This window comes from Ursus americanus, chromosome 20, assembly GCF_024610735.1.
Source record: "Ursus americanus isolate L20-20 chromosome 20, mUrsAme1.1.p, whole genome shotgun sequence".
NCBI lineage: Eukaryota > Metazoa > Chordata > Mammalia > Carnivora > Ursidae > Ursus > Ursus americanus.
Genome location: NC_142146.1, coordinates 11,796,424 through 11,818,080, shown reverse-complemented (window position 1 = coordinate 11,818,080; position 21,657 = coordinate 11,796,424). Strand labels below are relative to the sequence as shown.

General features: G+C 48.1%; 1 protein-coding gene across 8 annotated transcripts in view; it reads right to left on the bottom strand.

The window, feature by feature from the left end:
* TRAK1 (trafficking kinesin protein 1) overlaps window positions 1-21,657 on the bottom strand; it is a 116,153-nt gene that overhangs the window by 73,782 nt on the left and 20,714 nt on the right. For 5 of the 8 annotated variants that reach the window (XM_045798153.2, XM_045798149.2, XM_045798150.2 and 2 more), the window contains exon 2: window positions 11,213-11,407. Coding sequence is in view for 4 of the 8 variants with exons in the window: in XM_045798149.2 (XP_045654105.1) it covers window positions 11,213-11,407 (195 nt within the window). In the remaining 4 variants the exon portion in view is untranslated. Of the gene's footprint in view, window positions 1-11,212; window positions 11,408-19,947; window positions 20,087-21,657 lie in introns of those variants that run through there. The other 3 variants (XM_087870119.1, XM_087870120.1, XM_087870121.1) reach the window with 3 other exon arrangements.

Here is a 21,657-nt window from a genome sequence, read left to right as displayed (position 1 = left end):
TTCTCTAAGTAGGGAAGCTAGGAATAAGCCAACCGGATATGGAATGAGGAGGCAGGTAGGTAGGAGAACGGAAAGGCCTGACGCTGTGGTCACAGATACACCCGGGCAGGACGAGGACTGGGTCCTGTGTTGCGAGGTGAGCCGTATGTTTGCTTTTATAAGCACTTCAGAGAATCTAATAGATTTGGTCTGCAGCATTAAGGGGAATCTGTGAAATACATTTGTGATCAGATTTAAATGTTTTAAAGAATTTAACTTCTAAGTTTCTAATTATTAGTTCTGTGAGCATATGAATTAAACATTCATGTACATAGGGAATGGCTTTCTATATATACCTGAACGTATACATACATGTACACATGATTTTGAAGTTATTCAATACATTTAAAAGATGAGTAAACACTAACAATGAATAACTAAAGCACAAATAACGCAGTTATGAGTTTGCCCCAAAGTATCGGATGTCACGGCACTCGCCACAGGCCACGCGCTGCCACCCACTTAAGCAGGTGGTGTAAGGATGGCTCCCTGCGTGCTTCCCTCCTGCTAGGAAGCAGAACCACTTGACGGCCCTAATCCCCTCTGGAACATGCTCCCAGTCTCTAGGACTTTCCTCCGTTCAGGAAATACTGTGGCTGGCCTTCTGTCTGCACCCAACAGAGGCCAGGAGCCTGAAGACAGAAAAATGGGCTTCATAGCCTTCCATCCCAGAGAGGGCTGGTGCAGCTTGCGTGAAACACAGCGTTACAAGCAGACCTTCCCTGCACCTGCTACAGAGAGGATACTTCTGGGGAGCTCTCTTTCCAATCTTAGTTTTTAAAACATGGCCGCTGCCAGTCACTGAGCTCCTGTGGCAGAAGGCAGGCTGCTAGCAAACAGCTTGCTGTCAGCTACCCCCCTCCCAAACCATCTCCACCTCATTTCAGGCACAGGGAAAGCAGGCGCCCATGCCATCTCCAGGGTTCTCTGGGGCAGAACAAAGTCTGGCTTTCAGAGACACATCCAAAGGCAGGGAGGCGGCATTCAGCAGAGCACTGCAGAGTCAACGTGCAGCCCGGCCTTGATGCAGTTATTAAAATTGCCTGTATGTCCGAGAAGGACAAGGAAAAGACACAGAGCTCAGATGTGTCCCACAGTTCCCAGTTTGCTCATTGCAGCCTCAGGGGGCTGCATGGGGCATTCCATTCCTGGGACCACCAGGTCACATGGCAGATGTCACAGGCTTCAAAACACAAACCAGAAGCTCCACCCATCCCCGATTCTGCTCCTGCTGTGACTCGGAGCCTCTCTGGCCTGAGCGCATCCTGCAGGAGGAGCTGATGGGGGTGCAAGCTGAGCTGTCATGTCAATTTCCCACTTGAGTCCGTTCCAACTTTGTCTTAGACGTGCTGGATTGACACGAAAAGGAAAACAGTCAATCTGTACAGAACTGCTTGCCAAGCATTTTTGGTCTTAAAAGAACAGATACTCAAGATTGGAATCTGGTTTGATGAGGAAAAAAGAAAAAAAAAAAAAAAAGCTGGCAGGTGGCAGATGCCAGAGTAAGCTTAGGGGCCACGTGGGTAGACTGCCCCCGGGGATGAGTGTCTGGCTATCCTGCTGACCAGAGCCCATTGCCCAGAGCTGCAGGTGCTATCAGGCACGCCAGCGTGCAGCTGCCCTGCACCAGCCCCCGGGCACAGGTCCTCCAGTTCCCCTGGGCCCACACCGGGGTGGGGATGCTGCAACCAGGTGTGGCTTACGTGCGAGGAGTGTCCATGCAGCCGGGGCTGCTCTGCTCCCACCTCTGCCCCTGCAGACGCCTGGATAGCTAAAAGCAGTGAAAATGGGCCAAGGGAGAGTCCACTCGTGGGAGGGAGAAGCAAGAGAGGGGAGCAGGCACAATCCAGGGCTCATTTCGATGCTCACCCATAAACAACACGGCCCCCAGTCTTGGAATGGCAGAAGGACACGGCCAAAACATGGGCATTTACAGGAGAGAAATTCATGGCAACTATTCATAAATATATTATAATGTAAGCATTTTGGTATCATTTTTGTTGGCAAATGAAAATGAGAAGTTTTCCCTGGGCATAAGATCCCTTCTCCAACCCCAACACATCCTCCACCCCAAGCCTATAATTTATCTTTCCTCCCCTCACTCGACCCAACCCACCACACACAACACCTGGGTGAGAACAGATCCCTAGGGTTGCCCAGGGCACCCCTCCCCCACGTTTTCTCCTTTGTCACCACCTCATGGAACTATTCACCCCCTCCTTCAGAAAGCACCCGGTGTTATTTGTCCATTTCACTTGTCTAGGCTCAGAGCAGACTGCAGTCGCCTCTATTTTTGCCGCACTTCAGATTTTAATCAGACGAAGGCGATCTTGTGAAGGTAGCAAAAACCGAAACAATCTCTGTATTCCACACGTGCTTGCTCTGTTTGTTTTTACCTTTAAAAAGGAGAAACACTTTGACTTAAAAACATGTATCTTTACATTTTCTCTTACTTACGAAGCATTTATTAAACACTTATTTAATGCAAGGCACTGGGCCAAGGGCTTTGGCCCATGCAAACACGAGGCAGACAGACGCGGGCTCTGCCCCCCTGGGATTTACTCAATGAATACGGAAATTATTTCCAACAGCTTGTAGTCTTTTAGAACATAAGCCTTGCAGAGATCTAAATCTTAATGAGAAAAGTTCTAGGCAATTTAAAATGTGCTTAGAGAATTAGGCCAATATTTCTATAGTGTTCTGAGAATTCTTTAAAATTTTCCCTAGAATTATCACCTGAGAGCGATGATATCGCTTTTATTTTAAAAAAGCAAGAACTACCTTTTTTTTTTAATTTATGAAGCTGATTTTTCTTTTTAACAATTTCTTAAAACTGAAAATTAAAGTCTCATAACTCTTACTATACAATACAGAAAAAATACTTTAAAAGAAACTGCAATTAGACAAAAACAAGAAATAACAACAATAAAAGAACTTTGTCCTGGAATACCTTTGACAGAAGAGTAAAAAGTGCTCCGTGACATATTTCAGAGAGTCACAGAATGTTGAACGCTGACTAATTTCCAGACAATAAATCTGAGTCCCAAAGAGGCTATGAGATTTGCTCAAGGTCACACACGGAGTTGGCAGATGAGGGAGATGAGGCCCTCGTTTAACACAGGGTGACTGCTGGGTCTCTCATGACTTGTCTTCTCTAGGAGCCACTCAGAAGAGGAAAATCTTCACCATATAGGGAAGTTACCTAAACCTCAAATAGACATCACCCACCCCCCCCCCCCCACAGATTAGCTGCATCTCTCAATCCTCACTAAACTTCCACAGACAACATACATTACTATTCTCTCTCATGAAGTGGTCCTGGGTGAAAATTTTAAGGTGATCCCTTAATAACACTTTGAATTAAACACGCACACACACACAAAATTGAGCACTTCAATCATCTTCTTCAGGTCATTATCTATTATTGTCATTTTCCAAACATTCAGTAATGGGTAACAACCTGTACAAACCAAGAAAAGGGTCAGACACTGTTCCTTAGGTGTCTTGTAAGAAAACATGTAGGACGGGTTCAGACTCCTTCAAGACCAAATTTGGTGTTTTCAGGCTAAGTGCTTCTGAGCACTACATGGCTTGATGTCTTGACAATAAAAAGATTTGGTAAAAGATGTGAAGATCACAAGTCAGAGCTAGGGCAAAGTTAAATGCTGTCCATTTTAAGTACCTCAAAAGTACATAAGACCTTTTCAAACCACAGGTGATAAGGCCTGGGCTGCACTGAGGATATCACACCGTGGAAAAGAATTGGCTTGGTCCAGCTGGGCTGAGACCCTGCTTCTCGCCCATCCTGTGTGACCCTGGGCCAGCAATGGAGGGTCCCTCTGAATCTCGGCCTCCTCGTCTTAAAAATGGGGATGAGAACAGTCGCCCCCTCTGAGCTCTGCAGGGGGACTCAAAGTGCCTGGAATGTAATAAACGCTCAATGGATGTCCTTTCATCATTAACCACCACCACATACAAACCACCCAGCAGAAATTAGAGATGAAACCCCAAAAAAATTCTGAATCCAAAGAACGAGGTATCCACCAATCTCCGAATCTCTGCCGACCATTGTTAGGCGAGGAAAACACCAGGAAGTTTATGAGCTCTTAGCACTTCATGGAATGATGCCCTACTCATCCACTCCCTCAACATTCATTCCTCCGGGCTCCTAATGATCTCATGACTCAGTATATGCTCACCCAGAATGGGCTGCTTTTGTTGCAGTAAGTTAGTATTTAATCTAAGAGTAATAATATAGTTCAAAGAAACTTAAAAACTGCCACATTTTCAAGCCAAGTAAATTTCTAGACATACGCCTTAAGGAAATCATGAGTTGGGCAGACACCTACGGATATAGAAGGAAATCAGAAACAGCCCAGATTCCCAATAACAGACCAATGATTAGATATAAATGATGGAATATTTAGCAACAATGAAAACTGTACTTTTCAAGAATTTTAACGCCATGGGGAAATGGTCAACGTATATAATTAAGTAAAGCATTATGTTCCCAGATATGTAATATATTTGTTGGAGGGAAAAAAACCACTTAAAAATATCTCACAAAAAATGAGAAGTGGTTGCTAAGTTAGTCATCTTTTTGTCCTAATTTTTGCTAAATTATCGACAATCAGCACACTTTTATGACCAAAGGATACATTATTTTTAAAACCTCACTCCCTTTTAAAGACCGTTTATGTTCCCTCAACGGCCAGGCACTAAGGGCTGAGAAATGGAGTCGGAAACATGATTCTGTCAAATACTGACAAGCATCCCTGCTTTCTCCACCCCGAAAATCATAAATGGACACTATCTCCCAATGCCATGTCACCAATAGAAAGTCACAAAACCTTTTTTTAACTTAGAAAAAGAAAAAAAAGAAAACCGAGGTCCAAAGAGGTTCCATGACTTGCTCGTGGTGACATTAACAAGCTCACTCAGGACCAGGACGGAGACGCGTGCAGAGCATCTGTGGATGTAGGACTGGAGAGAAGGCACCCCTGAGGACACAAAGGACGGGACGTGGCACAAGCTGCGACTGGGTGCCTGGGGCCTCCGTGCAAGTCAGGCAGCGGGTAAGAAAAGCTGACGAGAGGATGACAAACTCACGTTCAGTTTACGGGAAACTCTGGCAACGCATCCTGTGGGTGGAGAGAGAAATGCAGAAGCCGCCTCCAGAGAGGCAACAGCTAAAGCAAAGGAGGCGGGGGAGGCAGGGGACCCCAAGATGGGAGACTGATTAAGTGTCCACCGTTAAGCAGAGGAAGGAGAAAAGAGATTTACCAAAAATGAACGGGAACAGACCAAACCACAGAGGACTGGTCCAAGGAGAGGCGGAACTACGACACTGCTGGGGACAATTTACCTGCACACAGAGGTGCTACAGCCTTCGTGAGTTCTACGCACTCCTGGCAGACCTGGGGCCACAACAAGGCGCCGTGGCCCCCAGAGAGCCCGCCACCACTCACCGCCACCATCCGCTGCCACCGCCCACCGCCACCGCCCTCCAGCAGACAGACCACTGTCTCTCCAGCCTGGCCACATGGGCTCGTAGGAATCGAGCACCTTCCCTACCGAGGGTAATTTGTGTTTGTTCCCAAACCTGTTCAGATCCCTTTTGCTTGTTAACGGAATTATACCATTACATTTATTATTTCTTGAATCGCCCAGAAAAAGAGCTGTTTCTAAGAAAGCGAAGTTTAATACCCTGAAAGACTAAATTAAGGATTAAATGGCCAATTCGATTTGGATACACAGTTGCATTATATCCAGAAAAAAATCACTTAAACAAAGAGGGGATTGCGGACTTCAAATCCAGTGTGTGTGTCCTAATAGACTCATGAGGCACCAGCCCGGACAACAGGAAGCACTCCACAGAGGTGACTCAGGATTATTATTGCTTGCATTATCATGATAGAAGCAAATAGACATATGAGAGCCATGATGGCGGCAAAAAGGAAAGGGAAGGGATGCCACAGATGGGTGGAAGGCTTCCTGGAGGAGGGCATATTTGTGCTGAGAACCAGAGAACAGGAAAGAAAGGGGAGGGAGGGAGCCTCTGTGAGACAAGCGTGGCGTGTCCACAGTGGGGCTGGTGCGGGGTAAAGGGAGAGGGTGCAACGAGGCTGGCGGCAGAGAGGGCCAAGAGCCAGGTCATGGGGTCCTAGAAGACCCTGCCTTTTATCCAAAGAGCAATGAGAAGCAAAGGAGCAGCATAACCGCAGGGGATCTCGAGAAAAGACCAGCCAGGCTGCTGAATCAAAAGAGAATCGCAGAGAAGCGAGGTGGAAACAGGCGAGCAGTTACGGCAGCCCAGGGACGGGATGGCAGTGGCTTCATCCATGCCGGTGGCTGCAGGGTCAGAGAAGGGGTCCGAGATACACACACACGAAGAATTAACAGAGCCGGCTGGAATGGGATAAACCGTGTCACATTTCTCAAGACAAATGTGTGGGCGGGGGGATGTTGACAGTGGACATGCTATAAGCCCATGACTGAGCATAAGAGCCTGGAAGGGGGGGAAGGGGCGTCAGAGGTGGGCAGTTGGGGAGTTGCCAGCACGTAGCTGGGAGGAGGAGAGCATAGGGAGAGATGCCGGCGGGGCGTGCCAACACTTCCAGCAGCACCTCACAGTTACCTGGACGTTGGAATTACGGGCTTCAGGTGACCATTTCAAGAAGGGAGGGTTGTGAGGGCTTATTTTTAAAAGCTCTCTCAGTTCATCAGGGTCAACGGCCACTGATGTAGCAGCTCAGGAGATGAGGGAAAACCAAGTGAAAGAGGTTGGAAGGACCGGCCAGAGAGGAGGCAAGTCAAGGAGGAGGAGTGGCAAGTGTCCAGAAGGGAGTGGTCACTATGTCACCCCTGCTCCAGGGGCACCAGGACTTCCAGGGACGGCTGGGTAGAGACACTGGGGTCCAGCCCACGCTCTGGCCAGTTAGAGCCGCCACAGATGCTTCGGGCCTGCATGCCTCGTCCCGAGCAGACTGCCTCTGCCCTGCAACAGTCCTAGGGCCGTGAAGTGTAACACACAGGCTAGTGACACTCATGACACCTGGGACCATGTGGACACAGTGAATGAACACAGTGGAAATTGGCATATGATATCAACTGTGGGCTCCAGTCCTCCATGGGCACAACCCCAGTGTGCGGGGATGAGGGCAGGAGGACCCGTCCAGGACCCCTGGCCCGTGCAAGGCCGGCACCGTGCATAAGCTTAGTGAGGCACTTTGCCACAGGCCTCGGGTGCTCCAGCAACGGTCTTTCATTTTTGTTTGTTTGTTTGTTTAAATTAAACTTTAAAAAATTTAAATGGCACAGGGACCAGGTAGAACATGCAAGTTCCCAGAGCCCACTCGCTTCTCCCACATAGGCAAGGCAAGCAACTCTGTGCAGGATGCCAGCAGAGGCCTGGAGGGCTTCCTGCGTGGGCCCAAGCCAGGTGCAAAGTCCCTGTTTAGGTAAGGGAAGAAAATCCATAATCCAGGAGATGTTTTCACTTCCTTAGCCAGAAAACCTCAGCTGGAATTCAAAAAAGTCAAGTTCACAAAGGATTAAAGGTGCATACCAGGCGCTCAGTAAATACTTGCTGGCTGATTCATTAAGATTAGTTTACAGTAAAAGTAAACAATAGAACAATGTCTTGAAACTCGTATTTGCTTTATAACCTTCTCTTCTCCTTAGGAAAAAGACTATTCCAGGGAAAGTCGGAGGTGAACTGGTCAGAGAATCCTATGCACTTGAGACACAGAGAGAGTTCTTTTCTTGACCCAATGTTCCTTAACCAAAAAGTTACACCTCTCCAGCTCCCCCTGCCTGTGTTCCCTCTCTCATCACCTGTCTCTCTCTCTCTCTCTCTGTCAAATAAATAAATAAAATCTTTAAAAAAAAAAAAAGAATAAAAAATAAAAAACAAAAAAACAAGCCAGGTGAGGGCCAGATTCAAAAGGTGAAGCGTCGTTTCTCTACTCTGGGAGACAGCCTGTAAAAGAGGGAGCTGAGGCTTCCCTCATCTCCTATTATCAGAAGCCCTAGGGAACCCCTTATCCCCACTCCCACCCACAACAGAGAACCACTGCCCTGACTGATGAGAAAATAAATCTAAGAGGAAACAGCTCTGTTATCTCCTCGCGCACCTCGTAACTGACTTAACACACCGGTGAGTCACAGCGCTGTGGCCACAGTGTCGCCTGGGTTACGCACATATAAACACACAATGAAACCCAGAAAGGACCCCGCACAGAGCAGGGCTCCTGATCTGGGCCTTCCACTGACCTCTCAGCCAGTTTGGCGAGGCTCACAGACCCCTCCTTAGAAGAAAGAGCTGAAAACATAACATTAAATACAAAGGACTACGAAGGAAACCAGTATCACAATGCAGTTACGAAAACTTGCAAAAAGTCTGTGATAGAAGACCTTCTTCTTTGTATTAAATAACGAGATCTATCAGCAGGCCCCCTATGAAGCTCATTTCAAAGCAGTGATGAGGAAAGGTGGTATTTCAGTGTACCTGTCTCTGCCACAGCGGGACATTGACTTCTACTGGTAACAACATCATAGGGCCTGCTGAGGTCACCGTGCTTTGTTTTCTGGGTTCGCCGCGAAAGGAAATGCTGCATTTCAGTTAGAAGTTAGTGAAAATAAAGATGTCATTTCATTTTTTTACAAGTGCACAGAATCCCCAATTTCCCTCTACAGACTTGTCGGGGATCCTAGGATCTCCATTTGAAAGCCCTTCTGAGAAGCGTGCCTCTATGTAAGAGTTAACCCCTGACTGTTCATTTAATCAACAGTTAGCAAAGAGCTACTTTGCTCTAAGTGCAAGTAACGCAGAAGAAAATACAGAATTGAGGTAAGACCTGGGGGCGACCATGCTCTAAGAACTTGCAGAATCTCCGTTCAGCGTTTACTTCACTTCTTCTAATTTTGGCATAATTTGTGTCATCCACTACCAAATCCAACAGGACCTTTTTCTCCCTCTCTTAAATACATAACCAAAACCAGAGCGCACAAACAGAAAAAAGCCACAGCATCTGTTCAAGGCTACTGTTTGCAAGGATTTCAGAAGCTGGAGGTCAGTGCTACGGAAGAAATACTAGGAGCCCTCCATGCTTCCACTTCCTCGATAATCAAACCAGCCCTGCCCAGACTGCAGACATTGCACAGGGATGAAAGGAGCAATTCATATGAAAGTTCTCTGAAAATACTGAAGTCCTGCCTTTGGATGGTTCCCGTTACACTGTGAATGTAAGTGATTCAAGGGACACACCAGGAGCCTCCTGCAGCACAAATGGCCATGCAGGGTCCTGTGGAATCACAGGAGGGTCTCTTAAAGAAGAGGAAGGAACACAAGGAGATTTCTGAAAAAACACTTCTGCTGTGAATTCTACCGTGAAGCAATCTGAAGGAACCAAAGACGGAACCTGCCAAGGACGTGACTCTGGACACAGTTTTCTATTCAACATCACATCTCTTGGTGTAACAGATACCGTGAGTCAACAAAAGTGACTGCCAAGAGCTTCCTATACACTACCAGACACGTCAAAAATCCTAAAGCTCCACTGTGAACACTGGGTACAGGTAACATGCCTCCTATCTGCCCTGGTGTGGATTATTCTATTTTTATTCTGATCGAACCTGATTATCTGCCATGTTCACAGAGACTGGAGGATTTGTCTTAGGTATAAACACGCAGGTCGGTTTAAACAAAATCCCTTCCTCATTAACATCCGATAGAGAAAATGTGAAAACAGCCCCAGGTACATTCTAAAAGAGAAACTTGCAGTTGCAACTTGTTTATTATAAATGAATTCCCGAATTCAAGAACACTGGAGATTGCTCTGTATTGAGACAATAATTACAGAAAACTTATGGATGTTGTAAGCTGGTTTTGAACCAAGTTATCATCAAGCAGAAGCACGATTGCTATACTTTTTATTTTTGAAGGCAACACAATGATACACAGGTATATAAATGATCTCACTTCCAAAATGATATCACTGATTTAGACAAGGCTAAAGTTAACTTGAATTTTAAAGTCAGGGGTGTCAAGACAAAGGAGAGCTGGTCTGTCCTACCAACCACATTGGGCTGTGTTGAATTTCTAAAGAGTAAAGTGATTTCTACAAAGGTACCTCTTGAATGAACATTAGAAACATCATTAGCATGAGTTTTTAAAATTATCATGTTTTCCCAATCTGCAAAATCAGGTTTCACACTGCTGTCACCACATACCGGTTGGGGGGAGCGGGGGAACACACCTAGTACACTGCTCACCCTAGCAGGTGTCAGCTCTGCAGCCCAAGATATGACTGGTTTGTCGCTGGAGCAGCACTAACCAGCTTAGTGGGCTCTCACACAGAAATCATTAGCCTTGGAAAATCAAGTTCACAGATATAGAGAACAGACTGGTGGTTGCCAGAGGCGGGTGGGGGGGGGGTGGTAGGAGAAATAGGGGTACAAACTTCCAGTTATAAAATAAATACATCATGGGGATATGAAGTACAGCACGATGACCACAGTTAATAATACCGTATTGCATATTTAAAGTTGCTAAGAGGGTAGATCTTAAAAGTTGTCATCATGAGAAAAAAAAATTTTTTTTTCTAACTATGTACGGGGACAGATGTTAACAAGACTTATTGTGGTGGTCATTTTGCAATGTAGACAAATATCAAATCATTATGTTGTACACCTGAAACTAACAAAATGTTATATGTCAATTGAACCTCAATTTAAAAATGAAAAAAAAGAAAGACAATGGTCAGCCTTGGTATACGTGTCTTGCTATGTCATATAAATAATACTAAGCAGCCAAGATGTTCCCAGTGCCTTTGGTTTAAATGCAAACTGCTTCCCAGTGAGAGTTTCTAAGGACTCACGTGGTATTGGGGGGGGGGGGGATGGGAGCATTTTCAAACTCTTCTGTACAGTTAAGATAAAACTGGTTCAAATGAAAATTTGTACCTGGTCCCCACCACCCTAAAATTTCTATTCAGAACACTCAACATCAAGGCCTTGTGTGTGGCTAAACCCTACGGCCACATTTACCGAATCACCCTTCCAGGAATGGCAGGCTGTAAGACCTGCTAACCAGTACAAGTCCCACGTGGGGCCACGGCTGAGAAGCACTGGCCATCATAATGCCATCGGCAGACGAAAGGGAACTACTCACGGAAGTACTTCAGCGTCTCTTCGATTTGCTCGGTTGTGAGGTCAATGTTGGCATCTGGAGAAATGAGGGGTGTATGGAGCCAGTCGTCGTGGTCATAACCGTAGATGGTGTCGGCTCTTAACTTATAATGGGGCAGCTGCTCCTCCAGCAGGCTGATGATCTCGACTTCCGGAAGATCGGTGCTGTTGCACACGTCTAGAGAGAAGAAGACAGGGAAGTGAGAGCCCGGAACTGGTTCTGGCCTCGCAGCTGCTAGCTAACTGACCTTGTGGTCCCAAAAGAGGTCTTCAGCTGCTTCCCCACAGCATGGAGAGGCCAGGTGTGGCCATATCAGGGACCTTCTCCCAATTTAAATTCCATTCTCAAAACGTACAAGACCGACCTGAAATAGTTCCTATACTGTTTAGCAACTCACTTTCTTCAAAGTGAAGCCACAATTCTTGTGCTTTCTGGACTCAGTCATCCTTTCCAACCCCTTCTCAGACCATTCTCTTTCAATCACTCTACGTGTAAGCCAAACCAGCTACAATTTCACCAGTATGTCTAACTGCTTCCTGCAGTTACCATTCCTCTTACCATTCAAACCATCCCCCCCTCTGGGATTGCGCCTTCATTGAATCCACTCAACCGTTCATCTGCCTCTGTTTCTTTCCATTCATCCACCCAATAATACCCTGAGTCCCAGAGACGCAGGAGATGCACCAGTCCATGCAACAGGCATGGTCCTGCTCTTGCGATACAAGCATGGCTGTGCTTATATTCCTGCGGGGCTTCCAACCATTAAAGCAACAGGTGTCCCTCCATCAAGACAGAGCTGGATCTTCCCGGATATATGTTGGTTGGTGTTTTGAACACTTCGGGCAGAATTAACCTCTTTCCTCCCCCTCTATATTCCCACAATGTTTTATCAGATCTTCTATTACTGCCCTTATTAGCTTCTGTCTTCTGGGTATTTTAGTATCCAACCCACCTTCCTGTGATGGTCAATTTGCATCGGTGGTGGTTCTCAATCCACCATCCGTACCCCTCATAGTCCTGGCCTAGACTGGGCTCAAGGGGTGCACTGTAATACCTGTGAAAGTCGATCAATCCACATAAAGCCCATGAAAGAGGCCTTGTAATTAAACTATACACACAACAACACAGCCAGCGTACCCAGGACAAAACCAGTCTTCGGCAACTTCTCTACCCCTGGGAAGAATGAATTAAATAACTGCTAACGGATGAGTGTTGATTATCTGTCAACTAATTCTGACATCAGTCACCGTACTGGCCCAGTTCACAGAGAGTATTCATGACCCATGATGGCAAACGGCGGGTGCGAGCAGTGGTGGTCTTGTGAACCCATAAAGAAACAGAAGCACCTATGGTGCTCATGGCTGGACAAGAGAGTGAACTCGGTTCTTCATGCCAGGAATGAGCCTTCAATGAGCAAAACCACTCGAAAGATAAGAATACAATCAGAGCCATTCCTACGAAGGTTACTGCGCAATGTTCTAGCCTTGAAGTCGTAAACAAAGGTGGGGGCCTGGATCAAGGTGCATGGGATTCGGTCTCCCGTCCCTCTCCAAAGTGCAGGGAGGGGCAGGAGGAGAAAATCCTCTCGAGACAGTGCACCCACACAACAGCAGGGTGAAGTAAGGAAGAGGTGCTGACAAGAGATCACTATTATGAGTCATTCTGAGGACGTGGAAGGTGGCATCAAAGGAAAGGAGAGAGGCCCACCGGAACACACACAGAGGAAATGAGTGGTGCAAAGAGTGGGAGCGAGTCCCGGGGTGTGGCAAGCTGGAAGGGGAGGTGGAGGAGCAGGAAGGGCCTGGGGCAGGGACTTGGGGTTCACTGGGGAACCAAAGCCAGTGCAGCAGGGAAGACCAGTCCCTTTGCTGCTCTCTGGGCTGAACCAAAGCAAAGGTGGCAGCAGGGTGTGGCTACAGGGCTTCTCACATTCAAGGAGAATATGGAGCCTCCCGTGACCAGAACAATTACATCGGAGACTTACCAAAATCCCCCTGTCCTTCGTGTTTAAGGCTACACGGCAGGCAAAGAAAAATACAGAATCACAGGTGAAGGGAGCATTCGGTGACCCAGTGTCTCCCTTTGGGCAAGAGCCCACTGAAAGCACCTGTCAAGCTCCCTCCACCTCCTACCATCCCCCACACCCCCTTCTCACTCAATTTAATATGCAAAGCTTCACTGCAGAACATTTCCATTCAGGAAGTCAGGGTGGTTTCTCAAGCACTGAGGAAAGAGAAGAAAGTTAAGTACCAAGTGAAGACATTTAGAATTTTCCTCGGAGCTTTAGGGACTGAGGGGGACAACATCTGAACACTTGGATTCTCCGCCTCCTGTGGGAAATGTCACCGCAAGCGCTCTTGGCATTTCAGCCAGCTAAAAACCAGACCAGAGCCACTCCGCCACTTAGCAAATGTCTGCTGCAAACAGAAGCTGCCTTCTCCCCGAGGCCAGAGCCAAAAGCCCAACCTGAAGACAGATGTCTCCTATTTCTTCTCACCTCCCGCCAACAACAAAAACGCCACCCAAGAGGCTCAAGAGGGGCCCGTAATTAAGCAAATCTTTTCTTCCCTCACAATCAAGTGAATAACAAGTTCCCACAAAGCTCATCTTGGGGAGAGGCCTCATGGTTACAAAATGGTGGCCTTGCGACTAAGGGGGCATGGGGTCAAGGAGGGCTGACACCCAACTGGCGGCATCTCTTAACTGAACACAGACTGGCTCCACGAAAGGCAGTACCGGCCTATGCCTAGGAGACCAGGCAGGAGACCAACACATTCCTGCATGACTCACCCTCCTCACAACAGGCTAGAATCTTCTGGTGTCACTGCTCTTGGTGGTGGGGAAGGCAACAACCTAAAACAAAAATCCCTTCTAAGAATACCATGTCAGTTCTGAGCATGTTGGCAGCTGCTTAGACTCTGAGACCTGACCTGTCCTTCCACATTTCCAGGGCTGAAGGTCAACCTATTTACAGTGCGGGTCTTCATGTCCAAGAGAGATCGTTTCCCTCGGAGCACATGATGACCGGTGAGATAAAGTATCAAAAGGTGAGACCAAAATGCCTTTTTAAAAAAACTATCTGTATTTGATTTTGCCATCATGTGACCAGCCATATAAACATAGCCAAGTTTTCGGCCGCCTGGAAGGCCCAGAGAATCAGAGCATAGGGAAGGATTACAGAGACCCAGGGAGCATTCCTTGACCTTGGCTGCAGGGCCAAAGGCCCTAGGGACCTCCTGTGGAGGGGAACACCACATTTGCCCCATAGAGAAGACATACCCAAGGCCTGAGGTTGGGTAAACATAGTAGGAGAGCCTTTAAGAATTCTCCAAGAATGCCTGCACTGTGGAAAGCGCCAAGCCGGCTGTCTGCAGGGCACTCTCTGACCCTCCAAGCAACCTGGGACAGATAATATCTGTTCTGCTTTACAGAGGAGGAAGCAGAGATTCACAGAGACTGTGGAATATCTTGTTGGTCAAGGCCACACAGCTAAATAAGTGGCAGATCCTGCATGAGAAGCCTCAACTGACCAAAAGCTATGCCCTTCCCTCTGCCACCTGCCACCCACCTCTCCCAGGCGGGCACACAAGAAATGCTGGGGAATTCCCAGGATCTTCTGATTAGGAAGTTTTTGTTCTAAGCAGAGAGACGACTTCATAGGCACGATAGGGATGTGCAATGAAACACACTGACAAATGAGGGAAGCATCAGAATGATTTTCCCTTCTAGAGTGCCCAGGAAGCAGAGCGGAGAAGTGAAGTAACTTGTATGCAGAACCAGGAAGGGTCAGGGGCCCGAGAAGGACAGCCCTGCTCCTTCTCCTGGGGTTTACTCAAGCTCACGGTGTCAACGGACACTGTTGGCCCAACCTGGAGGAAAGGACCCCTTTATACTCTTGACAGTCATCATTTCTCCATAGCTCCAACTCACATTATTTTTTTTAAAGATTTTATTTATTTATTTGAGAAAGAGAAAGACAGAGAGCGCGAGCATGGGTGGGGGAGGGGTGCAAAGAGGGAGGGAGAGGGATAAGCAGACTCCCCACCGAGCACGGAACCCGATGACATGGGGCTCAATCCCAGGACCCTGAGATCATGACCTGAGCCGAAACCAAGAATTGGATGCTTAACCAACTTAAGCCACCCAAGCGCCCTCCAACTCACATTATTAACAAGCTATAAAAACATGTTCTCAGATAACCCTCAAACAAAGGGCATCAGCCTGCTGATTGAACTCACACCCTAACAGGTCCCTGGCTTCTGGAAGATGTGCAGCAACCACAGCCCAGAATCCCCCAACGCCCAGCCTGTCAAACCGCCAGAAGGCCAGGCTCACCCAGGCAGTCAGGGCGGATCTCCCCCTTCCACAAGTTACTACAACAGCCCCATGGTTGCTGGCCACACTGCCACTGGTGCCGTGTGTAGAAAGATGCTTTTTTAAAACACGGTACTGCCCTGTTTTAAAAAACCTCCCAGCTCCCTCTAAAGTGCTCCATGTTTCAGCCCTTGCCTCCCTCAGACAGAAGTTGTTGGGACAGAGGTTTCCCAATATCCAATTTCTGCTTCCTCCTTTTGGTAGTGGAATTCCCAAGGTATGGCCCCGGCTAAAAACTACATTTCCCACCTTTCCTTGCAGTAAGGTATGTCCCCATGCCTGGTTAACAGGATGTAAACAGAGCTTCCTCGCCATGCCTTCTCCAACTCTCGCATGCAGAGAGGGGGCTGGTGCTGAAACCATCTTCAACCGCACGAGTAAAGGCAACGCCAGAGCAACCCTGGGCGCCTGGGACCACCTGGTGGAGTCCAACCTTGCCCTGGGGCTTTGAGGAGGGAAAGAAAGGTCTACCTTGTGGAAGCCACTATTATCTTTGACTCTGTTAAAACAGCCTTTCTTATCAAGTGCAGACTCTGCTCTTTCATCCAACACCTCTTCAGTGAGGCCACACCAACTTCTCACCATTTGCTAAACATACTTCTCCACAAATGGTGGTTTTTACACCAGCTGTCTTAGCTGCCTAGAATGCCCTTCGCTGCCCGGCAAACTCTATCTCAAAATACCACTCAAATGTCACCTTGTATTTCAAATTTTCCTTGACTTCTGTCCTGTGGCTAGGTCCACAGGACACTGATGATTTCACTACAATGTTAGGAGTGTTTTCTGCACTCCCTTCTCTACCAGCTGCGAGCCCCTCGAGAGAAAGACCTTTCCAGCCAGCTGGGCAACAAACAGTAAGTGCTCAGTGAGTGTTGGGTAAATAATGGGGACAAAGGCTAGGAAAAATCAGCAATGGGTGGCAGGGCTAGTCTGACAGCCCTGCATCCCCAGGATGGACCAATGCCCAGCATTCAGCACAGGGGAGGTGGAGCCATCTAGTGCCAAGGGTTTTCAGGCCCCTCCCGGCAACCCCATAGGTTTTCATTCAGCATGGAGGTTAAGTCCCACAGGGAAGTGAATGTCCCCTCACTCACCCAGCAAATACCAGTTCAATCCCATGCCTCCTATTCTTATGGCATCACTCCGGGAGCAAAACATAAGGGGGTCTCTTCACCTGTTCAGAGCTACAATCCCTCCTAGGTTTTCTCCAAGGCATAAGGTTTGGCGTGGGTCCCTCTACCGAGGATGAGGGCTCCATTTAGGGCTGGCTGGGAGGTGGGACAGGGTGCTGGAGACTGCTAGGCATCCAGGAGGTCTGGGGCTATAGGGGAAGCTACGTCCACTTGGCACCTGCCGTGGGCTAGATCCTCATTCCCGTGGAGGGGCTAGAAGGAGGCCCCTCCGATACACAGGTGACACGCCAGCTTCGTGGAACTTGCCAGGCGCCCGAGATAATGCTCAACATTTTACAGCAGAGGCGGCAGCTCTAAATTAGTGTCTGACATTTAAAGATCAGGGAGTCTCATGTAAAGACACAGATCCCTGGCCTCTCAGAAGAAATCAGTATCCAGGACCGTGAAGTTACAGGCTCTGAGTGGTAGCCGCCCCCAGATGGGGTGCGGGTGGATCCCTTGGGGTCTCTGGGCCTCCCGCCTGCATGCTGAAGCAGAGGAATCTGGACCCAGGAGAGCAGGGAACTGCACAGATGGAGGAGAGAAGCATCCTAAACACTCACCCAGGCTCTAGGAGGTCCTGGGGCAACAGCAGGGGGAGAAGAAGGAACAAAAGGAGAGAGAGAACAGCACTGGATAAAGAGGAGAGCTTCCTGAGAAGAAACAATCCGAAGAGAGGGGGAGCAAGAGCACAGGGTCAAGTCAGGGAAGAGACAGACTGGGAGGCCAGCCAGCAGCGCGACTGCCACCTGCCGGAAGGTGCGTGGGACCCAGCCAGGTATGGCAGAAGTGCTGTTCTGAGAGCTCGGAGGAGACCCCAGGCCTGGCTCTGTCCCCAACTTCTCCCCATCACCCCCCAAGTCCCATCTTCATCTGTCTGGAACTCAGTTTCTGCATCCACAGAACAAAGGCGTGAGGTTGCAGAAAAGCTCTATTCCTGCCCAACACGTGTCTGAGCAGCCAGGCCAAGAGCGGTGTGTACAACACATCCTGCTCCACCCGGGGCGGGGGTGGGGGGGCACCCAGAGCCCCGGATATGCTGATTTCTTCCAAGAGGCCAGGAATCTGCATTTTTACATGAGATTTCTTGATTTTTTTTTTCAATGTCAGACACTCAGAATTTTGTAAACACCTGAGGGCCACATTTTGTTTGCGCTCTGGGATTTCCCAACCTGGCGTCTCACTCTGGGCCTCGGGAGAATGTTCTAGACTACAGTAATGGTGACAATCAAAGAAAAAGTAAAGGAACCTTAACTCAACAAAACTGGCCATATTCTAAAAGCCCATCTATCTTCTACTTTCTCCTCCTCTACCCCAACCATTCCATGTCTTTACCCACCATGCTTCCACTTAGCCACAAGGGTGGTGGTCAAGGAGCATGACCCCAGGTCTGTGCTTGAAGAGGTTCTGGAGGGGAGGTAAGCTTCCTACCATCCACTGCTTGGCAGTGATGGTAAATCCAATGTTTTAAAGACTGCATGGGACAAGACCCTTCTCCTCCTCGGCCACTTGCAAACCACTTGCACAGACTTGGAAACAATTCATTCTTCTTGAAATTATTAAGATTAAAGGGCACAGATGCAAAGACTTACACATGGGCCATACTAGTGCCAGAGACACATGTGACACTTTGTGACTGCTGTCTTTCTACTATTACAGGGTCACACAGTTGAGAGCCCCACCTCGGCATCTTCAGGGAACTCAGGGTTAGTAGTTATGCTCTATATCACAAAAGTTGCCATTTCACAAACTACAAAGGGATCAATAGAGCTAAAAATTACTGGCTTAACTGCCTCATGTAACGGAGAAGAGACTGTACTCAGAGAGGCTGAGGTGGTAGCCAAATCGCACTGAGCAACCAGCAACAGACCCGAGACTGGTGCTCGGCCCGGTACACAGCCCCCCACATGAGAGGCCTCAGAAAGTGACAGCGCCATCTTGGATGCTGATTTGTCCCTGCTGTTTAAACAGCACCCTGCCGGGTAAACAGTAAATGCTCAACAAACAATGCTGAATGATACAAAGCTTGTGGTACCCATTTCTGAATTGCATCTACACTCCCGAACCAGTGGGTGGTGCAGGGTGAGAATTAAGAGCACACTTTACCCACGAGGAAACCCAAGTCTCAGAGATTATGTGAGGAGCCCAAGTGACTCCGCTACTAAGGGGCTGTGCTGGACCCCACACCCCAGCCCGCTTCCTCCTAACCCTAACTTACATATGGCTCACTCCCGGTCTGGTGAGTCCAGGCGGGGATCCTCCAGGGAAGGAATCTTCGAGAAAGCATTTCCCTTCCTTTACCAATCCCTGCTGAGGAACCTTCCCGAGAACCATACTTGGGGGTGATGTTGCCAACAGGCAGGCTTCTCAACGAGGGGTCTTCAGAGGGCTGCTGAGATTCCCCCCTAGACCCCCTGTACCAGGATCTAGGTGGTGTGACCCAGGAACTGGCTTTTATGTCAAACCCTCCAAGGGGTTCTTGCACACCAACGTTTGAGGTTGACACTTAGTCCCTGGTGGTGTTCATTAACTGAACGTGCTTTCTTTAAAAAACAAAATCAATAAGTAAGGCACATGACTCAGCACTCAAACAGTATGCAAGGGTGAGGAGGTCTCTCGGCGGGCTCCACTCCGCCCACACCTCCGCCCTGCCCCTACTTGCACACAAGACCCTTCTCAGACTCCTCACGAGAACCGGTGTGGGCCCCCAGTGAGCCCGTCCTTGCCCTGCCCTTCCCCTTACACAGGGGAAAGGCCCTACAAGGTGCAGGGCCATAGGCAGACCAGACACGAGGCCCTGCTGTCCCCCTGCGGCGCCTCAGCTCACAGTCCAGCCCGGAAGGGACAGGGACAAGTCTTCCCTCCCCTGCTCTTCTGCCCCACCCCACTGAGGCCCAGCTACCCTGCTGGGAGCAGCGCAAGTGATCTCTGGGAGGCGCAGGGCCACACAGAGACACCCACATGGAAACGGAAAGAAAAGGCCAACTACAGAAAGAAAAAAACCCACACTGGGGAGTTCTCAGCAATGGCTGTGACCCTAACTGCCAGCAGAAGTGACTCTTTCTAAGAGAAAGCATAAACAATGACACGGGGTGCATTCCACATAGACTGGGTGTCGGGTCCTGAGCTATCACATAATCACACATGAACCCTGGCTTGCAGGACACCTACCCCCACCAGGAGCACGGCGGCCACGACACCCGATCGGCCCCACGGCCGCGTTCACAAGCAGGATCGCCGACGCGACGCTCAAGTGCAATCTTGTGCAACTGACCGCGGCACAGTCCACCCGGACACGCCAGTTTGTTGTGCAAGAACAGAGGGCAAGGACAGGCAGGGCAAAACAAATGGGGTGGATCCCACTACGGGGGTGCCCCAAATGGCAAAACCAAATCCAGCTTTTCAGAAAGAGTGCCCCCAGTGGGCTTTGCATAGAAATCGACAAAAGCAGAGGATATTACATTACAGGCTGGATTGACTCTAACACTGAGACATCCAGCTTGAACTGCACAGAAATTTATTTTAAAAGGAAAAAGCACTGTGTATAAATTCAGCCCATAGTTACACCTGCACAAAAAACAGGGAGTGTTACTACCCGTTAGAATTTGTTTTAGTGGGAGAGAAATAGAAAAAAATACTTTGATTTTCTAATGTCCTTGGTAATTTCTCTTAAAAGCGTCTATTTTATAATTATTAAATTACCAAGGGGAAAATAATTTCACACAAAAATAGCCAGGGTCGGTGTGATGACTGCAATTAAAGTGCTCACAGCTGAATTAGGGTTTAGACAGATGGAGCTGGTGTAAATTGGAACAACGGTGGCAGTAAACAGTCTGACAGCATGTTTGGAGAACCAAAAATGTGTCATGACCCTCAAGCCAGTACTCGCACTATAGGATCAAATCTAAGAAAGGAATCCAAAAAATCTGAAGTGCCAAATATATAAGCATGTTTATAGTGCATCTGATAAAAACATGCATCACCAGTTTCCTCAAGAGTTAAACACAGAACTATCTTATGAGCCAACAATTCCAAGTCTGGGGGGCGCCTGGGTGGCTCAGTCGGTTAAGTGTCTGCCTTCGGCTCAGGTCATGATCCCAGGGTCCTGGGATCCAGTCCCACATCGGGCTCCCTGCTCAGTGGGGAGTCTGTTTCTCTCTCTCCCTCTGCCCCTTCCCCTGCTTGTTCTTTCTTTCTCTCTCTCAAATAAATTAAAAAAAATTTTTTTTAATTCCAAATCTGGGTATATATCCAGAAGCAACTGCAGGAACTTGTACACCCATGTTCACAGCAGCATTACTCACAACAGCTAAAAGGTAGAAGCAACCTAAGTGGTCACGGATGAATGAATGGATATCAAAACGTGGTCTATACATACAGTGAGATATCATTCGGCACTAAGTAGGAAGGAAATTCTGGCACACGCTACACCATGGATGAACCTTGAAGACACTATACGAGGTGAAATAAGCCAGTCAGAAAAGGGCAAACACTGCATGCTTCCTCTTTTACGAGGTAGCTAGAGTGGCAAATGTGTGGAAACAGAAAGCAGAATGGTGGTGGCTGGAGGCTGGAGGGAGCAGTCTGGGGGGTTAGTGTTTAAAGGGTGCAGAGTTTCAGCTGGGGAAAATGACAAAGTTCTGGAGATGGATGAAAGTGGTACTTGCTCAACACTGAAGGGACTTAATGCTACAGAACTGTACACTTAAAAACAGCTAAAATGATAAACTTTATGTTATAGATACTTTACCACTATTTTTTTAAAAGAAATAAAAGACGGTCACTGCATTAGGGATTTTCTTTCATCTCTCAGACTGGGAACCTGGGGACCTCGGCGACAAGAAAAGATACACATGGAACAGAAGTTGGAGAACGTGCGAG